The following is a 22098-nucleotide window of genomic DNA, read 5'->3' as shown; positions in this document are numbered from 1 at the left end:
TTTTCATAACTGCCAGCAAGAGTTATACATCAGCTTCCTGTTAATTGTAAAAGTGAAAGAACACATCTCACTCACCTTTTAGACATGCATGTTCCATGAAGGGAGCTGGCTACTGAATGGTGTAGACTTTAGTTATGCAGTCTGCCCATCAGTTGCTTGGTTACATTTCCAGACCTGCTTCTGTAACTGCTATTAAACAACTGATCAGCAAAGCACAGTAAGTTGTGCACAAACCAGTGGTCAGCAGCAAGAAACATGCTTGTCTATAGGGTTGCCAGGGATGTGATCTTTCACTCAGGCTCATTACTTAACATTACTTACGCTCTACACTCTCATTGCATCTGAATGGGTGGCTACAAAGGGATATATTGAGGGGGAAATGAATTATAGACACAGGTATAATGGAAATTAATGCTTCTGTAACTCCCTCTAGCTTAGCTAGATAGCAGTTTATTGTTTTATTTTTCTAGGCAAAGGCCGAGTAGCAGCCTGGGATGAGTCAGCCTGGGAGTGAGGCAGGAAATCACCTCAGGACAGGCTAGGTCAGAGATTCTGGAGCCCTCTCACCTCTCCAGAAACCTGAGAGCTTTCTGGAGAAGTGATGAAGGAGGGGAGGAAGCCCAGATTTGCATGCTTAAGAGACCTTGGCCAATTCCCTGGTAGGAGGCTGGGCATGGTGACCAAGGCAACCCTGAAAAATCACAGAGCCTGGGAGAGGCAGGAGAGTGTTGGGTGGAAGATTGAGTGAGAGGCTGCAGTGTGGAGCCTGGAAGGGGGCCCAGGGAAGGGGCTTACCTACAAGCAGGTGCTGAGGAAGAGGATCGTCACTGTACCACTGCCTTCAAGGGAGGATATCCTGAGCAGCAGGGAAGGAGACAGCCCAATGAAAGGCCTGCAGGCAGCTAACTCATCTGGAACCTCTCCCTGCTGCTAATCACTGTCCAGTTAGATGGATGACCTTTCCCTGCACTACCCATATACGAAATGCGTGCCAATCCTGGGAGCCAGGGCCTTAAATAGGCACTGCCTGACCCAAGATGCCTGCTAGAGTCACATGGGTTGGCAGCATCCAATCATATAGCTTCCCCTGGAAGTCATAAAGGAACCACGCTCCTCTTGACTTCCTCTTCGACTGCAGTGCCGCAGTGAACGAGCACCACCCACACTGAAGAATGCAGACTGCACTTGCCTACATGTAATTTTTGTGTTTTGACTTTAGCTAGGCCTTAAACAAGCCTTTCTCAACTAGGGTTCTTCCAGAGGTTGCTAGGTATTCCTTGGGCAATGAGCAACTTCTGACTCTCAGATAAGTTCCCACTGACACCATTGATCTTTTGATCTAGCCATTGTACTAAGGTGCAGTGAGCTGTAGATACAGTAATTATAAGCAGAGGTTCTCTGAGCCCAGAAAGTTATTTCAAGGGTTCCTTCATGTTCAGGCTGCTTTAAATTGTGGCCTAAGGGCATCTGGCCCCAGGCGAGAAAAATACATTTCTTGCCTTGTTTTTCCGCTTCCCTTCCACGCTATTTTCTTTCTTTTCGCTAGAGGCTGTTGGTCTTGTTATTTTCTTCCCTACTCCTTTCCTTCCCTACTTTCCCCTCCCCCTTCATCATTTTCTGCAACCCTTTCCATCCCTCCATTTCCTCCAATTAGTTATGAGATTTAGCATGTGCAGTTGCCTTCTTGCCAATATTTCCAGCCTACATGGCAATATACTTCAGAAGGGTTTTTTGGCCCTCTGGATCTCTTTGGCGATCCTGATATTTTTTATTACTTATACCTGTCATATTGGGTTGCACTCCACTGCTTACACAGTTTGTCAGAGGCGCCATTTGCCAATTTTCACAGTAGTTTTTAGGTCCTGTCATCTGATCATTGACCTGAAGTCTATTCCATTCTCATGTGTTACCCACTTTCTGTCCGCCCTACAGCAGATGTACTGCTATAGGGTGGGTGTTCTTTGCAAAATCAAATATATAAATGTGATTTTACACTTCTGCTGTAGGTGGTGTGTATGCACCGCTGGAGCGCCGCTTCTGCTGAGACTGAACACAGCAGAAGGTGATCAACAGGTGCCAGCCAAAGGATGGGCGCCACCACCCGTTGATCATCCAGGAGAGTGAAAGGACACAGCTCTGCCTATGTAAACAAGGGCTATGTTTACATAGTCCTTGTTTGGACACAGCTCTGCCTATGTAGACAAGGACTATGTGTCCTGTCAGGGGCGATCTGCTAGATTTTCTTTTCCTCCAAAGCAGGGAACAAAATCTAGCAGATTGCCTAGTACAAACAGCACACTGTGTACACAAAACACATAGTTACGCCCACAGTTAATCCTTTGATCGCCTTAGATGTTTAACCCCTTCCCAACCAGTGTTGTTAATACAGCGACAGTGTATATTTTTAGCACTGACCACTGTATTAGTGTCACTGGTTCCCACAAAGTATCAATTGGTGTCAGACTGTCCGTCGCAATATCGCAGTCCCGCTATAAGTCGCTGATTGACGCAATTACTAGTATAAAAAAAAAAGAACATTTTCAGTATATATACCATAGTTTGTAGACTCAATAACTTTTGCACAAACCAATAAGTAAATGCTTATTGGGATTTTTTTCTACCAAAAATATGTAGCAGAATACATTGTGGCCTAAATTTATGAAGAAATTTGATTTTTAAAATTTTTTTATTGGATATATTTTCTAAAATACTGTTTTGTACATTTTTACATTTCAGTCATTTTTCATTTATAGCGCAAGAAAATAAAAAAAACCCAGTGATGATCAAATACCACCAAAAGAAAGCTCTATTTGTGAGGAAAAAAATATAGAAATGCAATTTATGTACAGCGTTGCATGATCACGCAATTGACATTTAAAGTATAGCAAATATAGGCCTGGTCATGAAGGGGGGTAAATCTTCCGGAGCTGAAGTGGTTACTTATTGCTCAGTAGATCCTGCTGTCTGGTCAATACTACTGTTGTCTTGGTTGATTGTGTATCATTCAATGCTCTATTCATGCATATAGTGTAGTATGCAACCTTTGGATAAATAAAGGAATTACAAAAAAATTGTTGTCCATGGACCTTCGTAGCTTCCTTTATGTTCTTGCAGTATATAAATGAAATAACTCCGAAAGGAATAATTTTGTGTTGGATTCACAGTTTGCAAATCCTTCAACTAGGAAGTGCCAGGGAGGCCATATTTCAACAGATTTCACAGGTCAGATGTCTTAATGCAGTGTTTCTCAACCTTTTTTCAGTCAAGGCATCCTTTAAAATGATGAATAATCTCAAGGCACCCTTTACAATTCTGCACAATCTCAGGGCACCCTAATCTAAAAATGTAAAAAACTATTCTACACACATCCAGTACACCCAACGTTAGAGGTTATTTAGTCTTCCAAAGCAAATATACCTTTGCGCACTGGTACCGACTAGTATTCCAATGTGTCTCTCTCATTTTCTCTCCCTCAATCTGCTAATGGCACCCCAGTGCTGACAGAGAGGGGCAGGGAAGGGTCAGAAAAGGATGATGTGCATGCCCCCAACATCCTCCTTATCAACTGATGATGTCATTGGTTGTTAGGATGTTGGCGGCTAGAAGGTCATCAAAGTGCACAATAAAAACCTTTGGCTTTGAGTACTAAAAGGCAGGATTGATCCACCTGCTGGCTTGTATACAATTTTTGGGCATTTTGCATGAAAAATAAATTTTCTTTTGTTTCGAATGGCTGTGATGTTATGTTATGCTATTTAAAACAAACAGTGGAGTGTTTTCTTTAATGTGGCTGTCCATCCTTTCTTCTTCGTATTAGGATGCTGGTGGAAGGAGCCACAGAATTCGTGGAAGCCTTTTTCTGGGGAAAACCTAGCTTTGAATGTGAAGCGATTAATGGACAAAGAAATCAGGTGGAGGAGACCAAAGAGTGTAGCAACACCCTACCATGCACATAAGGTGAGAAATAATCAGTTCACCATTGACATAAGACAAGACGTAGTCCTGCAGCCTCGATAATGGCGATGCAGAGTGCCAACAACCACAGGGATCACTTTAAAAGGTATTCTCAGGTGCATCTAGCTAGAAGTGGCTTTTTTCCCATGAACCATTAAAAGTTGATTGTCAGCAAAGCTAAAAATCAGAGTAGAATGCAAATCTTGCACAGGTAAGCCTACAAGTTTGTAATAATTTAAAGCTGAAACATTTAGTTTTGTGCATTTTTTTTGTTTTGGATGGAGTGGACAAGGGTTCATACAAATGTCCATTTTTTGATGTTTGTATCACCACTGGGGAGACTAAAACTGGCCATACATGTAAGAAATCCACCCACTGAGTTGTCCTGTGGGACTGAAGGCAAGCGGCTGACAGGTCCATGTACTCTAAGAAGTTTAAAAGAGCTGAGCGGAAAATTGTCAGCCAAAAAGTGGCTGCATCCAATCAGATCACAATAGGCAAAACAGGCGAATCAAATTTGTATAAACTATCGGTGCATGGCCAGCTTTAGACTGGCCATAGACGGGTCATTCATCGGACACATTTTCGGCCGATAGACGAAAAATCGGTCGTTGCTGGCAGCGATGCTGCCACCAATGTCCATGAAAAACGGCCGTTTTTTGTGGATTTTCCAGCATGACCGATAATACTAAGCGAGAAAGTCCGCGAAAACCAGCCGACGGGCTGGCCCCACTAACAACGTGAATTTCGGCCGATTTTTTGTGCGGATGAAAATTCAGCCGATAAACGACCCGTCTATGGCCTGCATTAGGCTAGGTTCACACTTATGCAGTTTGCGTTTGATCTGTTTCTGCAGTGCTTTTTGAGGTGTGGTTTGCATTTTTGCACATGCAAATGGTATGGGGGGCAGTTTTATGAACAAAAGAAAGGGGTAGCAATGGGCGCAAAATTTGCGCCCAGTTTAGCGAAAAAAGTTTTAAGTAAATGGGAGGAGAAGGTTATTTTTAATAAAAAATGGGAGGGACTTACCCTATGGAAAAGATATATTGATGATATTCTTGTGATTTGGGATGGCCCTATGGAATCTTTGAAGGCTTTTTTAACGGTTTTAGAAAAAAATTAACAAGATTTAGGTTTTACATTTTGTATGGATAGTCAATCAGTGAATTTTTTAGATTTAAATATTTTTATTGAAGATAATATTATTTTTACCAAAACATATTTTAAGGAGACAGATAGGAATGGGTATATACCCACCCATAGCTGTCACCATCCCTCTTGGATTAATGGAATACCAAAGGGACAATTTCGTAGGATCTTGAGAACTTGTACAAGGCTGAAAGAATATATTGAGCAGACAAAAATTATTGAAGATAGGTTTATTGAGAAAGGCTACGACCCTGAGGTATTGGAGAAAACCAGATTTGAAGTAAGCAAAAGCTATATAGGGGATAAGAAGATAAGAAACCCCTATCTAAAAAGAATCATGATAACAATAATAAGGTGGATTATGCTTTTATTTCAGGTTTTAACAGTCAGTATAAAGAAATTGAATCCATTTTTTTATAAATATTGACCTATTTTAAGAAGAGATACCGTTTTGGGCCCGATAATTCCAAAAAAGCCTTCCTTTGTATATAGAAAGACAAAAATTTGAGAGATGTTTTAGTTAAAAATATTGTTTCCCCTCCCAATAGTAAGAAAATGCATATGTTTGATTTTAAAGGCTTTTACCCTTGTAGAAAATGTAGAATGTGCACAGTTACTAATACCAAAACGAGAGTGATTTCGAATTTTACATCTTGTAATACGGGTATGATGTTTAAGATCAAGAATTGTATTACTTGTTTTACCTCCTATGTTACGTATTTATTGGAATGCCCATGTAAACTCCAGTATGTGGGCAGGACTTCGAGACCATTGCAAAAAAGATTAAGTGAGCATATTACAAATATTATAAAAGGCAAAAAATATCATTGTTTATCGAGGCATTTTAGGGATTGCCACAATTGTGATCCTAGTGTCCTTAAGTTTAGTGGAATTGATAGGATAGATACACATTGGAGGGGGGGGGGGTGATAAAATCAAGGCTATATCTAAGAACGAAACTTATTGGATATATGAGTTAAAAACATTGAGACCTGGAGGTCTCAATGTGGATCTTGATCTGAATTGCTTTATCTCCAACTTTTAATCTTAGGGTATATCTTTTGCTTATCCATGATGATATCCATTGGTTATGTGTAGATTTTATTCTTTGGAGTGTATAGGGGATTGTAATATAAATAACAGTAATTATAATATTAATTTTATTTTTAATATATTTTAATTTAATTTATTTTAATTAAAAATAATCAAAGAATTTTAATAAGATTATGAGAAAAATGAAGATTTAGATATTTATTTATTAGAAGATTATTATTGCTATTTTAGAATTTTTATATTATCATGTAGATCTTCCATTAACTGAGTAAATTATTAATGGTAAATGTGTATATATATGGTCATAGAAATCTGATATCAATTAGGACCCATTACTCTAAATAAGTGTATATATATATATATATGTAATATTATTAGTAATTGGGTTCCATTATTCTGATTAAATACTGTGTTTTAGTGTACACAACTATATATAGAATTAATATTGCAATTTAGAACGTTTGATTCTCCTATTAGCTGATTTGCATATAAATATGGTTTTAATTATACTATTGGATGAGGTATTTTGTTATTTATATATGGAAATCCGCCGCTGTTTAGTTTCCCGTAATTGAGTTCCGGATAGTATGGGTATTACCCTTCTCAAGTATGGTGGTTCGTGTGTCAGTGCCGTATGGAGGAGGAGTATAAATAGAACTTCCTTGTCTGACGATCGTACCCTTTATGATTACATCCAATGACGAAACGCATCAAAGGGAAGTGACGTCAGACGTATACGAGGAACCGGAAGTGGAGCAGCGACCATTTTGGAGAGTGGAAGGGAGCAGATACAAGGAACTAGGACTCTCCTGGATGGCTGAAAGGTTTCTTAAATATATACTATATGCGGTTTTAAAGATATTGGCAATGTAAGCAGTACTATTAAAGCTTTAAAGATTTTAGTGTGTGGCAGTATTACACTATTTCTGTTCCTTATATATGGGTATCTGGATGGAGTACACTGTGGGAAGACATCCGGATTGCTAGTGTGGATGGACCTAGGTGGTGTGATGAAGTCATGGTAATCCTTGTGGATATCTGCAGGAGGGCGTATTCCATCGTGTAACTCTTGGATTAACATTAAGGCGAGATTTATTGGTGATATTGGTAAGGGTACCCACTCCTTACTTTAAATATAAGTTCACACTGGGTTGTGTGATTTGTGGCACTGAAGAGTCACATACACGTTTTTCACCATATTTTTTTTTTTTTTCTCTCACTTGTGTGATTATCACCAGAGTGACCTCACATGTTATTATGATTTGCTAAAGGATAATGCACTATGTATTGTTTTTATTTTTATTTTTGAGGTAATCCAGCCTGTGCAAGTTGTTGGGAGACTCTGTACACTTGGACTTAATTTTGGATGCACTAATTTATTTCACAAAAAGGACATTTGATTTATTTGTGTGGTATATATTATTATCATCTTGGGATTTAAATTTTTCTTTTTGGACTTTAATTGGAATTTATTATGTTTGTGATTTAGGGTAGGGGGATTGTATATTTTATATTTATTATTGATTGATGATTTATTTGATTATTTATTTGGCATATTTACTTTAATATTTTTGCACGTGCGTTTTTGACGCATTTTTGATGCATTTTGAATTTTTTTTCCTTGTTGCTAGGCAGATTAAAACGTAAAACGCATTAAAACCGTGGCAAAAATGTAGCAAAAACGCACTACATGCTTTTCTGAAGCGTCTCCATTGAAGTCTTAAGAACCAAAAATGCAACTTTTTGTTTTAAAAAAGTCCCTGACCCTTTACAAAAAATGCACCGGGTGAAAACTGGGAGATGGGAACATGTCCCTTAGGAAATCATGTTAAATGGACTGTACTGTGTTTCTGCAAAACGCTGCAGAAAATGCTTAGGTGTGAACCTAGACTTAGGATTCTTTCAAATGGGCAGAGAAGCCCTTGCCTCCCTCTCAAAAACATTATATGGCCAACACAAATCTAAGGGGGGGAGGAGCCTAACTATGGCAGTGTAGGAGAGCACGGTGTGGGTACTCTCCGTGCTTCCCCACCACCTCGGATACAATAGTTGGAGAGCAGGGGCCGGGGTGACCTACCGGAGTATGGTGGGTCCCGCAGTGGAGACGGTGCTCCGGGAGCGGTGAGGAGGAGGTAGACCCCGACTTCGGGCCAGATTGGAGACAGGTTGGGGACCCGCTCGAGGAAGTGAGGGCAGAGTGCAGGGTTGCCGAGGAGATGAGGAGGTGAGGCTTGACCACGTGTCAGCCGCAGAGAAGCACTGGGTAGGGGAAAAGCCGGCCTGCGTTTAGAGGTGAGAGGAGAAAGGAAGACGCCGGCTCGCTCCCCCCCCAGTACATGGTATTTCAAATGGGAAAATCGTGCAGCAGGATGCCCCCCTGAATAGAGATGACCTTTCCACAGGGGAGTGATAAAGTGAAGAGACCCAGAGGAACCCAGAGCAATGGACTGTGACAACTGAGGAGTCTGCTGGTAGCTGTGGCTGTGGAGGGTGAGTGTGAGCAGCCTGGACTGACCAATGCTATGCATAAATGACTGTTTATGTTGTCTAAGGGGAGAAAGAGGATTTGTGAAAGGGGGTTTCCCTGGGGGGTCTGATTGAGAGAAAGGAGGAATCTAAAGTGGACAATAATAAGTCTGGGAAAATTTTTGGGTACCTGGCGCTTATTTTTATCAATTCAGGTGGTTCCCTTATTGAAGAAAACAAAACGCACAGAAGAGATGAAGCATAAAAATGTTAAAAATAGTGGGCCAAAGGGGTCTCAAACTGGTATGATAAAAAAATATACATCTCAAGGAAATGTGACTCCAAATAGGTGTCAAGAAAAAAGTGAACTGGAAATGAGTATAGATGGCAGCCCTAGACTCTCCCTGGGAAAAAAATGTAGCAGCGAGCAAGCTACAGAAAATTTGGAGATGAGGGATATTGAAAGTGAACTACAAATTCCAAACAAGAAAGAGATGGCAGATATGTTCAAGAATCTAGAAAAAACAATAAAACAAGAAATGACAAGTATACAAAGTGATCTGGGCCAGATGCTATTGAGGGTGGAGGAGACGGAGGAAAGAGTTAAAAATCATGCCCAATATATTTCTGACATAGAGAAAAGGACAATAGATATTAGGAAAGATCAAAAAAAATTGTTATACAGAATGGAAGCACAAGAAAACAGGGAGAGGAGAAACAATATTAGGGTAAGAGGAGTTCCAGAGTCGGTAAAGGAAGAAGAAACCCGAGGCCTTATCTGTAAAATCTTAAACTCCATAATGGACAGACCAGAAACAGAAGTGGTTAACCTGGAAGGTGTTTTCAGGATAGGAAAGAATCAACAAGGAAGTGGAAAAGAGAATCCAAGAGATATAATTGTCCAATTTCAGAAATGGGGAGATAAAGAAGAAATATGGAGAAAGATTAAGGGAATATCAAGTATCAAATATGGAGAAATGAATATACAGATTTTTGCTGATTTAACAGCAGAGACATTGTGGAGGAGAAGATCTCTAAAACCCCTGTTAGAGCAGATGATAAAGCAAAAGGTGCACTATGGATGGGGTATTCCAGAGTGTCTAATCGGATGGAAGAATGGAGTTACAGCGCGTTTGAGTTTCCCTGAGGACTTAAGAGACTTCTGTGACTTAAGTTACAAATGATGGAGGTCCCTGGTTGGGAGGTAGAAGAAGGGGTTTAGGAGGTAGAGGGAAAGAGGAGTGGCAGTTTGCTAGAAAAGGGAGATAGGGAATTGAGGGAGTGGGGTAGGGCGGTGGGTGGAAGTTTTCTTTTTTTTTTTTCTCTTTCCGCTCGGCGCTACCCCTCTCTCTTCTCTCCCTCTCTTGGGGCCTCAAGAAATGTGGGGAGCATATTGAATTGATTGAGATAGTTTTGGGGTATCTGGGGTGGTGGGGGGATCTGTCCATGGTTGGAGTTTAACCCCAAGGTGGTAAATCTATGGTGGGTTTGGTCCCTCAAAAGATGTATAGGCAAAATGTAAGCCTAAAGGAAGGGAGGTGTGGGGGGGGGGTGGACTGGAGGGTGGAGGGGTGAGGGATGTAAGCCTAAAGGAAGGGAGGTGTGAGAGAAAGGGGGGGGTGGACTGGACGGTGGAGGGGTGAGGGAGGGTAGGAGGGAGGATATTGGGTTGGATAGCTTGGAGGAAGACAGGAGTAATAGGGGCGGAGTGAGAGAGAGGAAAAGAAAGGAGAGAAGGGAAAGGATATAAAGGAAATGGAAGATTTAAGATTTATAACCTATAATGTAAACGGGTTGTGTTGTCCAGGGAAATGATTTAAATTATATAAGGAACTACAACATAGAGCAGCTTCAGTGGTTTTCCTGCAGGAAACGCATTTTGAATTGAAGTCAAATGTAAAATTGAATTCTAGATATTATCCATTATGGTACTACGCAGATTCCCCTGTTAAGAGAGCAAAGGGTGTAGCTATAGGATTTGCAAAGAATACAAGGTTTGAGTTGGAAGAAAGAGAGACAGACCCGGAGGGGAGGTTTTTATTTCTGAGAGGTAAAATACAAGATATTGAATGTACAGTTGCTAATATCTATTGCCCTAATAAGAAGCCGGAGCTATTCCTGAAAAGAATTTTAAAAAAATTGACGGATTTTAGAAAGGGGTATTTGATAGTAGCTGGAGACTTTTAATGTATGTATGGACCCACAAATGGATACAATTTCATCCACACAAAGAGAGGGTAGTAAGTCCCTAAGAGTACTCAGGAAAGTGATAAGGGAGTATCAGCTGGTGGACAGTTGGAGAATTATGCACATGAAAGATAGAGACTATTCCTTCTTCTCAAGGGTTCATGAGATGTATTCTAGACTGGACTACATACTGATAGATCACAGATTAATAGAGTCTTTGGTTAGAGTAACAATAGAGGTAATGTAGTGGTCTCAGACCATGCCCCGATTGTAATGAAAGTAGGATGGGGAAGAAGGCCTCCAGGAGGGTCGGTTTGGCAGATGAATGAGGCTCTCCTAATGGATCCAGAGATCGAGCGAAAGATTGGAGAGGAAATTAGGAGATACTTTGAGGAAAATGAAATGGGAGATGTGTCTGAGGCTACAGTGTGGGAGGCCCATAAGGTATATATAAGGGGAGTCCTTATCGCAATTGGGGCAAGAAAGAGAAGAGAAAGGAGAGAGAAGATCAGTAGGCTCCTAAAGGAATTAGCAGAGTGTGAACAATTGCATAAAAAGAATATAACGAAAGAGATAATGCAGAAAGTAAAGGAAAAGAAAGAAGAACTAGAGATTATGATGGAAGAAGAGAACAAGAGAGTCTTTAATAAAGTGTTATGTGAAAGATATAGATGGGGGGATAGAACAGGAAAGTTTTTAATGAGAGCTTTGAGGAAAAAGAAAAATAGGAATTATATAGAGAAAATAAAGAACCCTAAGGGAGAACTGGTTTACTCAACTAGAGATATTACAAAAGCGTTCAGGGATTATTATAGCAAACTTTATAACATTGCCCCCCAAGATTTAACAGGTAAGGATGGAATAACAAATGTAGAAAAAAGAAGAATTTATTTTAAAAATGCAGGTCTACCAAAATGAAATGAAGATCTTTTGAATTCGCTAGAATCTGAAATTACCTATGAAGAAATAAAGATAGCATTAAAGGATTCCATGACGGGCAAAAGCCCAGGGCCAGATGGGTATACTGTTAGATATTATAAAAAATATAGTGAATTGTTAATACCTAAATTGAAGTCCTATTTCAACGCCTTGGGGGAAGAGATGGATATGAGACAAGAATCACTGCAGGCTCAGGCGGTCCTCATTTACAAGGAAGGAAAATATCCTACCCAATGTTCAAGTTATAGACCAATATCATTATTGAATATAGATACGAAGATTTATGCAAAGATCTTAGCAAATAGACTGAGAGATTTAATGCCTGAATGGAGACATGAAGATCAGGTGGGTTTTGTTCAAGGGAGAGAGGGTAGAGATAATGGGTTGAGATCACTGTTGCTTATTCAGAAAAGTAGAAAGGGAAAGACTCCAGTGGTGGTTCTTTCAGTGGATGCAGAGAAGGCATTTGATAGCGTTAATTGGGGATATATGATGGATACATTGGAGATCCTGGGAGTGGGTGCTAGAATGAGAACTTGGATAGGAAAGTTGTATAGGAGCCCCTCTACAGTGGTTATGGTAAATGGGGAGATGTCGGAGTCATTTGGGATGACAAACGGAACAAGACAGGGCTGCCCGCTATCCCCATTGTTGTATGTTTTTTCCTTGGAATCACTGTTGGCAACAATAAGGAAAAACTCAGACATAAAAGGAATATGGGTAGGAACTATAGAGCATAAGGTTGCCGCTTTTGCGGATGATTTATTGTTTTATGTAGGAAATCCTAGGATAACGCTCCCTAACTTAATGAGGACACTGAAGGAATATGGAGCGATGTCAAACTTAAAAATTAACCCATCTAAAACAGAGATATTAAATATAAACCTTGGAAAAAAAGAGGGGTACAAGGGGAATTTCCCTTTGTATGGAAAGGGAGAGAACTAAAATATTTGGGGGTAAAACTCACTTCGGCATATAAAAACTTGTATAAATCAAATTATATAGTAATGTTAAATGAAATTAGGGAGGAATTAAAGAGACTAGGGCAGGGGTGGGCAAACTTTTTGACTTGAGGGCCGCAATGGGTTCATATATTGGACCCGGGGGCCGGACCAAGAGTAGATGAATGATGTGTATGTGTGAATTAATATAAATTAAATTAAAATTTGTAACATTAAATGTTTAGATTAATTTAAGGTAGAAAAGCATAAAAAGAGTTATTTTACAAAACTTTTATGCCCCCCACTAGCTGCTGGCCAGCCCAGCCACTACCATGCCATCCATAGTAAGTATAGTAATATTCCCCTATAGTAAGCATAGTAATTAATCCCCCATATAGTAATTCATCCCCCATAGTAATTCATCCCCCATAGTAATTCATCCCCCATATAGTAATTCATCCCCCCTATAGTAATTCATCCCCCCTATAGTAATTCATTCCCCATATTAATTCATCCCCCATATTAATTCATCCCTCATATAGTATTTCATCCCCCATAGTACTATTCCCCCCCCAAGTAGTAGCCAAGTCCCCCCTGTGTCAATTTACTTACCTTTGCTCAGTGCGTTCCTCTCGCCGTGTTCCTGCGCCATTCCGGGCTTCAGGGCGGACTGTGAGAGGAGCCTAGCTCCCCTCACGTTCGTCACGCTGCCCCACCTACACACATCCTGAGAGCCAATGTTTGCCTGACCTGGCTGTTTTTTTTTTTTATCACGCTCCGCGGGCCGGATTAAAAGGTCCGCCGGGCCGTAGTTTGCCCATTGCTGGACTAGGGGCAGGAAATCGGTCCTGGTTGGGACGTATACATTTGATAAAAATTGTAGTAGTTCCCAAAATCCTATATAAATTCCAAATGGTCCCTATTAAGCTTCCAGAGGTATATTTTAAGATAATGAAAAAGATGATTATAAGATTCATTTGGAGAAATAAAAAACCTAGAGTATTTTATGAAGTGATAACTAGAAATAAAGAGAAAGGTGGATAGGGAGTGCCAGATTTTAAGAGATATTATAAATCAGTTATTTTGGCTAGAATATTTGACTGGACATATAATTTAAAAGGGAAAAGTTGGGTCACAATAGAAAATTCACTTAGTGGTAATAATTTAAGTAGGAGTATATGGCTGCCTACAGAGTATAGAGGATTAAAAGAGAGCACGAGTGTGTATACATTAAATGTTTTAAGAGTGTGGGATAAAATGCACAAACAGTTAAAGTGGGAGTATAACTCATTTTTGATGCCATTGAGAAACTCAGGGTTCTTCCCGCCAAGTAGGGAGGAAGTCTCAGGAAAATGGATCAGGAATGAGGGAGCCCAGTTGAGAGATATAATGAAAGGTGTAGAATTGAGAACACTTAAGGACTTGGAAAAGGAAGAGGGAAAGATTTTCACTAAGATAGATAGTTGGAGCTATAATCAATTAAAATGTTTTGTGGGGAAATTGCCTAAGCCTTTGAGAGCTAGTATAGATTGGAATTTGTTTGAGAGGTTATTGGGATCACGAGGTGATGGGAAACATGGTACGGCAAAAATATATTAAATTCTCACGGAGTTAGATATAGGTGAAAAAAAATTAATGTATATAGAAAAATGGGAAAGAGATTTGGGGGTGGAGATTGATGAGGTTAAACAGAAAAAAATATTTAGATTGGTTCACGAGAATATAAGTACACGGATGTGGAAATGAATTATAAATTTTTGACAAGAGGATATATTACACCGATTATAGAGTATAAGATGAGTGGGGAGAAATCACCATTGTGTTGGCGGGGGTGTGGAGAGATAGGCACGTTTTACCACATATGGTGGGTATGTCCAAAGATACAAGTATTCTGGAGAAAAGTGGTACATCAAATTAGAAAGATTACGGAAATTGATATTAGTCTGGACCCTGGAACCTGCCTTTTACATAATATAGAAATATCAGTGAATAAATATAAGGAATCAGGAGTATGGTACTTTTTAAATGCAGCCAAGGGATTGATCCCAAAGTTTTGGCGTCAAGTAGAAGCTCCAAAAAAACAGGACTGGATAGATAGAGTGGACCATATTGTTAGATTGGAGAAACTGTTTTATATCCAGGAAGATGGGTTGGTGATATACTATGCGAAATGGAAAAAATGGGAAGAGTTTAGATCAAGGGTGAGTGGATGAGAAAAAAGGCCTCTCTTTTTCCTGCCCCTCTGTGGTGAGAACATGGGTTAAAGCCTCTTTTTCTCTTGCCAAAGAGTGGTAGTCGAAGGGTGGGGTGGGTGGGGGTGACTTTGGTTTTTCTAATAGGGGGGTCAGGAGAAATAAGGAAAATATGGGAAATGAGTGTACAAGTTTGTTATTGTTGTTATACGAATGTAAAGAATTTATATTGTAGATTTTAATTTTTCCTAATATTTTGAAAACTAATAAATATTTAAATTTGAAAAAAAAAAATTATATGGTGGATCACTTTTCAGAGAGTGATTGACAAGCAGCTGCAAGGTCACCTCCTTTAACCCTGAAAAGTTTACTCCAGGGCGCCACAACATGCAGCGGTGGTGCAGTTATTTTCACTTAAATTAGTCATGTTTGGCAGCAGTGCTTCCCACCAAAAAACAACAGGGGTTATATTTTTTGCTGTAACATCTGCACAACCCAGAGTGGCTTCATTTTCTTCTTTAGAGGGTGGGGGGGATGGCAAAACCATGGCTAACTGCTTGTTTCTACTGCCCTATGGCTGCCAGTGTGAATGAAGCTTAACCCTCTTTTCCTGCCAAGTTCCTGGAGAAATGTCTCCAACAGGAATAAAAACACTTTTACCTAAAGCGACACTAAAGGTTCAAATCTTTTTTTTTAAATAACAAACATGTTATATTTAACTGCTCTGTGCAATGGTTTTACACAGAGCAGCCCCGATCCTCCTCTTCTGGGGTTCCTTGCCAGTGCTTCTGGCTCCTCTCCCTTGACTAGTTGACAAGCCTCTTGCTGTGAGGGCACTGATGCGTGCTCGCTCCTGAGCCCTGCTCTGTGCATCCAGAGGACACAGAGCTGGGGCTCACACCCCGCCGCTTTCTCCTTACTGGCTGTGATTGACACCAGTGGGAGCCAATGGCTCCTGCTGCTATGTCTCAGCCAATGGGAAGAGAAACCCAGGACAGCTGAGCAGCACGTTTCTGGATGGAGAGGGGGCTCAGGTAAGTATTAATGTGGGAATGAGGGGGGAGCAGCACAAAGAAGGTTTCATGCATAAAGGAAGAAACCCTTCACTCTTTAGCAGCACTTTAAGCTGGCCATACACTGATATTCTTTTTTTTTTCATCCAGCCATTGGGCTAAAATAAAAAAACACATTCTTCTGTCCACCCAAAAAAGGGTGAACTGCTTAATAGGGCATTCCTTTCAGTTTGGAGAGATTTCCTCTCTCTTCCTCTTGTGTCTACAGGTCAGTAAATAAAGAGAAATCCCAAATGAGATTTATAAAAAAACAAACAAAAGGGGTTTTAACCATTTCCTAACGTGTTGGCTTTAGATACCTTTAATACTGTTTATTATAATTTCACAAAAATGGTAGTTTACAGGACATTAGATGTGGTGGCTGCATTAGTTTTCCTTTCTTTGACTTATGACTTTGTTCTCCTCTGTTTCCACCTGGCCAGTAACACACCTCCTGTTTTGGTGAGACACGTCACTGGAGGAATGAGATAGGAGGCACAGCATTGTCAGTTTGGGGAGGGGAGTGGTAAATGTATTTGCAGATTTAGATACACTAACAAATGGAAGTCAAACTCCAGCTCACACAATATAATAAATTAGAGCAAAAAGTGTTGGGATAAAGGTTTTGTGTGAATAAATAAAAGCTGATTAAGCGGAGTTCCACTCGACCTATCAAAAAATAAAAGTCAGCAGCTACAAAAACTGTAGCTGCTGACTTTTAAAAAACAGCCACTTACCTGTCCCTCGGTCCCGTGGTGTGTCCCCCACAGCCCGTTTCAAAGGCCGTCCTGTATTCCAGGAGGCCAGCATCTTCACTGTGGGCACCTGGTTGTGAAAGCTTGCGGCTTCACAGCTGGGTACCCACTGTGCATGCACGAGCAGCGCTGCGCCACATGAATGGTCCTGTAGTCTTCTAGGACCTGTCACGAGTCCCAAAAGACTACAGGAAGGGAGGGAGGGAGGACACCTAGGCGATCAGACCGGAAGTGGGAGCGGATACCTGTCAAATTCGGGTACCCGCTCCCCCACCACTCCCCAAAGGTGCCAATCCTTAATGGGGAGCAGGGAGCAGTCCTTAAAGCGGAATTTCCCCTTTTGGGTGGAGCTCCGCTTTAAGTGGTTTGTCTCATCATTATTATTATACAGGATTTATATAGAGCTAACAGTTTCCTCAGCGCTTTACAATATAACGGGAGACAATATAGCAACAATACAGTTCAATACAAGAGGGATAGGAGGGCCCTGCTCCTTGGAGCTTACAAGCTAAGAGGGAGAGGCTAGCGGTACAAAAGGTAATAACTGTGGGGGATGGACTGGTAGGAGGAATAGAAGATTCCATTATTAGCTGAAGGCAGGAAAGGCTTCCCTGAAGAGATAGGTTTTCAGAGATCGCCTAAAAGTGAACAGAGTAGGCGATAGTCTGATAAACTGGGGTAAAGAGTTCCAGAGGATGGTGGAAGCTCTGGAGAAGTCCTGTAGATGAGCATGGGAGGAGGAGACAAGGGAGCTAGAGAGCAGGAGGTCATGGGAGGAGCAGAGAGGAGGGTTTGGGTGATATTTGGAGACAAAATGAGTGATGTAATTGGGGGCAGAGTTATAAATGGCTTTATATGTTATTGTTAATGTTTTAAATTTTATCCGTTGGGCAACGGGAAGCCAGTGGAGGGATTGGCAGAGAGGGGTGGCAGATATGGAATGGTTAGTAAGGTGGATGAGTCTGGCAGCAGCATTCATGATAGACTGAAGAGGGGATAGCCTGCGATGAGGTAGGCCAATGAGGAGGGAGTTACAATAATCAAGGCGAGAGATAACAAGGGAGTGAATAAATTGCTTAGTGGTTTCCGAGGTTAGGAACGGGCGTATCTTGGAGATGAAGTCTACAAGATTAGGACAGCGATTAGATTTGGGGCTGAAAGGACAGATGGGAGTCTAGGATTACACCTAGTACCCTGGCATGAGGGGAGGGAATGATGGTTGTATTATTGATCTTGATGGAGAAGTCAGGGGAGGGGGCACGGGCTGGAGGGAATAGTATGAGCTACGTTTTGGAAAGATTGAGTCTCATCCATGTAAACTGATACATTCTGCTTGAGAGCTTGTGCTTTTAAAAAACAACAGACTTTTTAAAATAGTAAACTAATACAGCCATCACATGTAAGACTTGGTAAGCTGTAATATATAATGTCTGCTTTTGGGTTTGATACTGCTTTAACTTGCAATGTGCCTCTGAACTTGCTAGGGGACTGACACTCCAGAAAGTGTCAAATCATTATGTGAGTTTCATTATCTGAATAACAGTCTTTTAACAATCATTATGTTTTCTTGTTTGCCACAGATGTTGATGACCTTTACTAGTTCTATGATGGATGCTTTCCTCAACCAAGTTTCTACAGTTTTATACTACGGTGATAGACTATAATGCAGCATTAAGAGAGCTTGTGTGGAGCGCATAAGAAGATATTCTACAACAACATTAAATATTATACCATGCAACTTTAGAGAATCATTTTCCCCACCTTGATCCACCCATACTTTGCACATCTAAAACGTATGTTTGTCTAAGCTCCACCCTGAGCAATACAAAAAGTACACGCCATGCCTCAATCTGCACTATTATGTATGAATGAAATAAAGGGAACTATAAAAACTGAGTCGATTTTGTAACACAATTACAGTGGTTGTATGTTGTTTTCACTAAAGTCTGTTAGTGAATCTTCTGAAGATGAATGTGTCGAAAATATGTCAGCATATACCTGCTTTATGTACATGTGCTGCACTGAGTTAATTAACAAGTTCTGCGCCGCCCTTTAGCAGAAGTACTGCTACCGGGCGGCATGGGTGACCAAAAACACACACACATATATATATATATATATATATATATATACGTGATTTTGAAGTTCCGGGTAGGGCGCCCTACCCACGCCACCATTCGCAGCCTCAGCTGTCATCCACCGGTTCCCGGCCGCTGATTACTCGCCGGCACCCGGTGATCGCTGAGTATCTCCGATGGAGGACAGACCTGTGTATAAACAACACAGATCTCTCCCCTGTCAGCACCTGCACACTGTATGTCTCTGCAGTGTGCTTACAGTGAAGCACATACACAGACCACTTAGTAAAACAGCACCAGCACCCAGCACACAGTTAAACCTTTGACTGCCCCACATGTTAACTTATTCCTGCCCTGTGCCATTAGCACAGTGTCAGTGCTTTTTATTAGCACTGATCACTGTATTGGTGTCACTGGGGATGTCAGTGACACCAACTCAGTTCCCCCCAGTGTCAGAATGCCCGCAGCAGTCCTGCAGTCCCGCTATAAGTCGCTGATCGCCGCCATTACTAGTAAATAAAATTAAAAAAAAAACTAGTAAAAAAACTCAAAAAAGGCCATTTGTAGATGCTGTAACTTTCACGTAAACCAATTCATTTATATGTACTGGGATTTTTTTTAGCAAAGTCATGCAGCAGAATACATTTTGGCCTAAATTTATGCTGAGATTTGATTAACATTTTTTTACTGGACATGTTTAATAGCAAAAAGTAAAAAATATTGTTTTTTTTTTTCTCAAAACTGCCAGTCTTTTTTTGTTTATAGGGAAAAAAATAAAAAACGCACAGGCGATCAAATACCACCAAAAGAAAGATCTGTTTGTGGGGAAAAAAGGACGTAAATTTCATTTGGGTGCAGCATTGCATGACCGCGCAATTGTCAGTTGAAATAACGCAGCGCCGTATCACACAAAATGGCCTGGTCAGGAAGGGTGTGAATCCTCTGGAGGGCAAGTGGTTAAAATAAAGATTTGTTTCAGTATTTTCTTAGTAGAGGGTTTCTGGAATCATTGTAAAAAAAAAAAAATTCTGCCACATCTGGCAAAGCTCTAGGGCAAGTTTAGCTGGCCATAGTAGATTTTTGATTAAACATTCTTATGAATGTTTGTGTGATCGTTCATACTAAAACTCTTGGAACATTCCTTGAGTTGACATATTTCATTCAAAATGTAATTTGCCATAAACACTCATTTTTGAAATGAATATAATTTCCTGAATGAAAACCACATTCACTGTTAGAAATTTGTCTCAGTCAAAAGTGAATGTCAATTTGGCTGCACTTACCTGTCCCTAACGTTTCGACATCTGTCCAGAGATGGCTGCACATCATTGGTTTCTATGCAGAAGTGAGTCTGATTTTGGACTCTCCAGCTTTAGTAAATAAACCCCTATGTGTCAGTACAACAGCTTGTAGTCTCCAACAACAGCATGTGCAACAGTGTGACAACACAGAAACACGATTAAGAGACGGTTGTTACCCTTTAACAGAGAGTACCGGAAATCACCCACATGGAAGAAAAATATATTTGAAATATATTTTAAAAATATTCTACCCAAATATATTGACATATATTTGAAATGCTACAATTTTGGCCATATTCAATATGTAAAAATTTTTATATATATATATATATATATATATATATATATATATATACATACATACACTGCATGTTGTATATATGTGGTACACTGCATGTTGTGTATATGTCTTTAAAAATACAAATCTACATTTTTGGAATGCATTTACAAATATATGTAAAAATATATGTTAAAATTACTTTTTTATATGTTAAAAAAAATCTTAAGACTCTATTTTAAAAAATATATATTTTAAAAAATATTTTTCAGATATTTTTCAAATTTTTTTTAACATATAAAAAGTCATATATTTTTACATATATTTGTAAATGCATTAAAACATTTTTAGATTTGTATATTTAAAGACATACAGTATATTTGAAATGTATTTTTAAAAATGTTTCATATATTTTGTAATAAAGAACACATTTCAACATGCAGTGTATATATATATATACACACACACTGCATGTTGAAATGTGTTTATTACAAAATATATGAAACATATTTTTAAATATATATATATATATATATATATTTATTGAAATATATAACAATATATTTGGGAAGAATATTTTAAAAATATATTTCAAATATATTTTTCTTCCATATGGGCAGACCTTCATGGCAGCATCACCAATCATTTATTTACTGAAAGCTACATATTTTAAGATGGAAAATGTTTAAAATTGCATTGGTATGTTTAGAGCTATTTTAATGCCACTCTTATCCTTAAAAAAAAAATACAAAATAACCTCCAAAAGAAGACTGTGAATGCTTACTTATTCAATATTGTTTTATGTGGTGAATGTTTGTTCCCTTCCCATGTGCTGTTTGAAGGCTCTTTTGTCACTACTGTGTCCTGCAGTTACAAAGCTGATGGCGGATGTCACCACAGGATTTATCCTGGAACTGAGCATCCAACACAAGTTGTTGGCTGTATTCTGAATGAGAACCAGAATTCCAGGAATAGGAACACCCCCAGGGGTCAGAGTTGTAAGCAAGAAAAGTGTTCCATCGTTTTTTTTTTCTGTAGGAATGATGGCAGCTCTTTTATATATTTATATATATATATATATATATATATATATATATATATATAAATATATGTATGTATATATATATATATATACATCTTTAGAAAAGTTAAAAGAACACTTTTTAATCAGAGTCTAGCATTAAGGCAATGAAACTCCTGAGATATTGAACCAATCAGTTAAGTAGCAGAGGGGGTTGTTAATCAGTTTCAGCTGCTTTGGTGTTAATGAAATCAATAACAGGCGCACTAGAGGGGCAACAATGAGCCGTCCAGCCCTTCATTTTGTAAATTGATAACAATAAACAATTAAAATATTTCTTTTTTTAAAGCATTCTTACTTTACTGCATTTCTTCACACCTGCCTAAAACCTTTGCACAGTACTGTATATATTTATTACATTGCCATTGTGATCATTGTATTTACTGTACTGACAAAAGTGTAAAGCTTTTATAACATACTGCAGCATTATTGCATTTCAACTATACCTAAAAAATGGATCTAAGCCCTTCTGTCCTTTACAGCCAATGAGGTTGCCATTTTAGCCTGTGTTTGATCTGTAGTTGCCATGCTGCACAGGTGATTACAACACTTGCCATTTAATGGTTTGACAGTTTGGTTGGGAGCACAAGCAACTGTAACAGTTCTCACTCACGGCATGTCTTGTCATTTTGGGAAACAGTTAAATCTATAGGTTTAGATTCGGTTTAATGTG

At 39.5% G+C, this 22098-nt stretch overlaps 1 protein-coding gene across 1 annotated transcript in view; it reads left to right on the top strand.

Moving 5' to 3' along the window:
* The window catches only part of CFP (complement factor properdin), a 59185-nt gene extending 40583 nt beyond the window's left edge, over window positions 1-18602 (top strand). Inside the window, exons 9-10 of the mRNA XM_089675165.1 lie at window positions 3818-3957; window positions 18269-18602. Of these exons, the coding sequence (XP_089531291.1) occupies window positions 3818-3956 (139 nt within the window). The 3' untranslated portion in view covers window position 3957; window positions 18269-18602. The remainder of the gene's footprint in view (window positions 1-3817; window positions 3958-18268) is intronic.
* Window positions 18603-22098: the final 3496 nt, after the last annotated feature.

The sequence above is a fragment of the Staurois parvus genome, unplaced genomic scaffold (genome assembly GCF_062004578.1).
Source record: "Staurois parvus isolate SC_StPar_1 unplaced genomic scaffold, SC_StPar_1.0 ptg000154l, whole genome shotgun sequence".
Lineage (NCBI taxonomy): Eukaryota > Metazoa > Chordata > Amphibia > Anura > Ranidae > Staurois > Staurois parvus.
The sequence above is the reverse complement of the archived record's forward strand: the minus strand, read 5'-3'. Positions and strand labels throughout refer to the sequence as shown.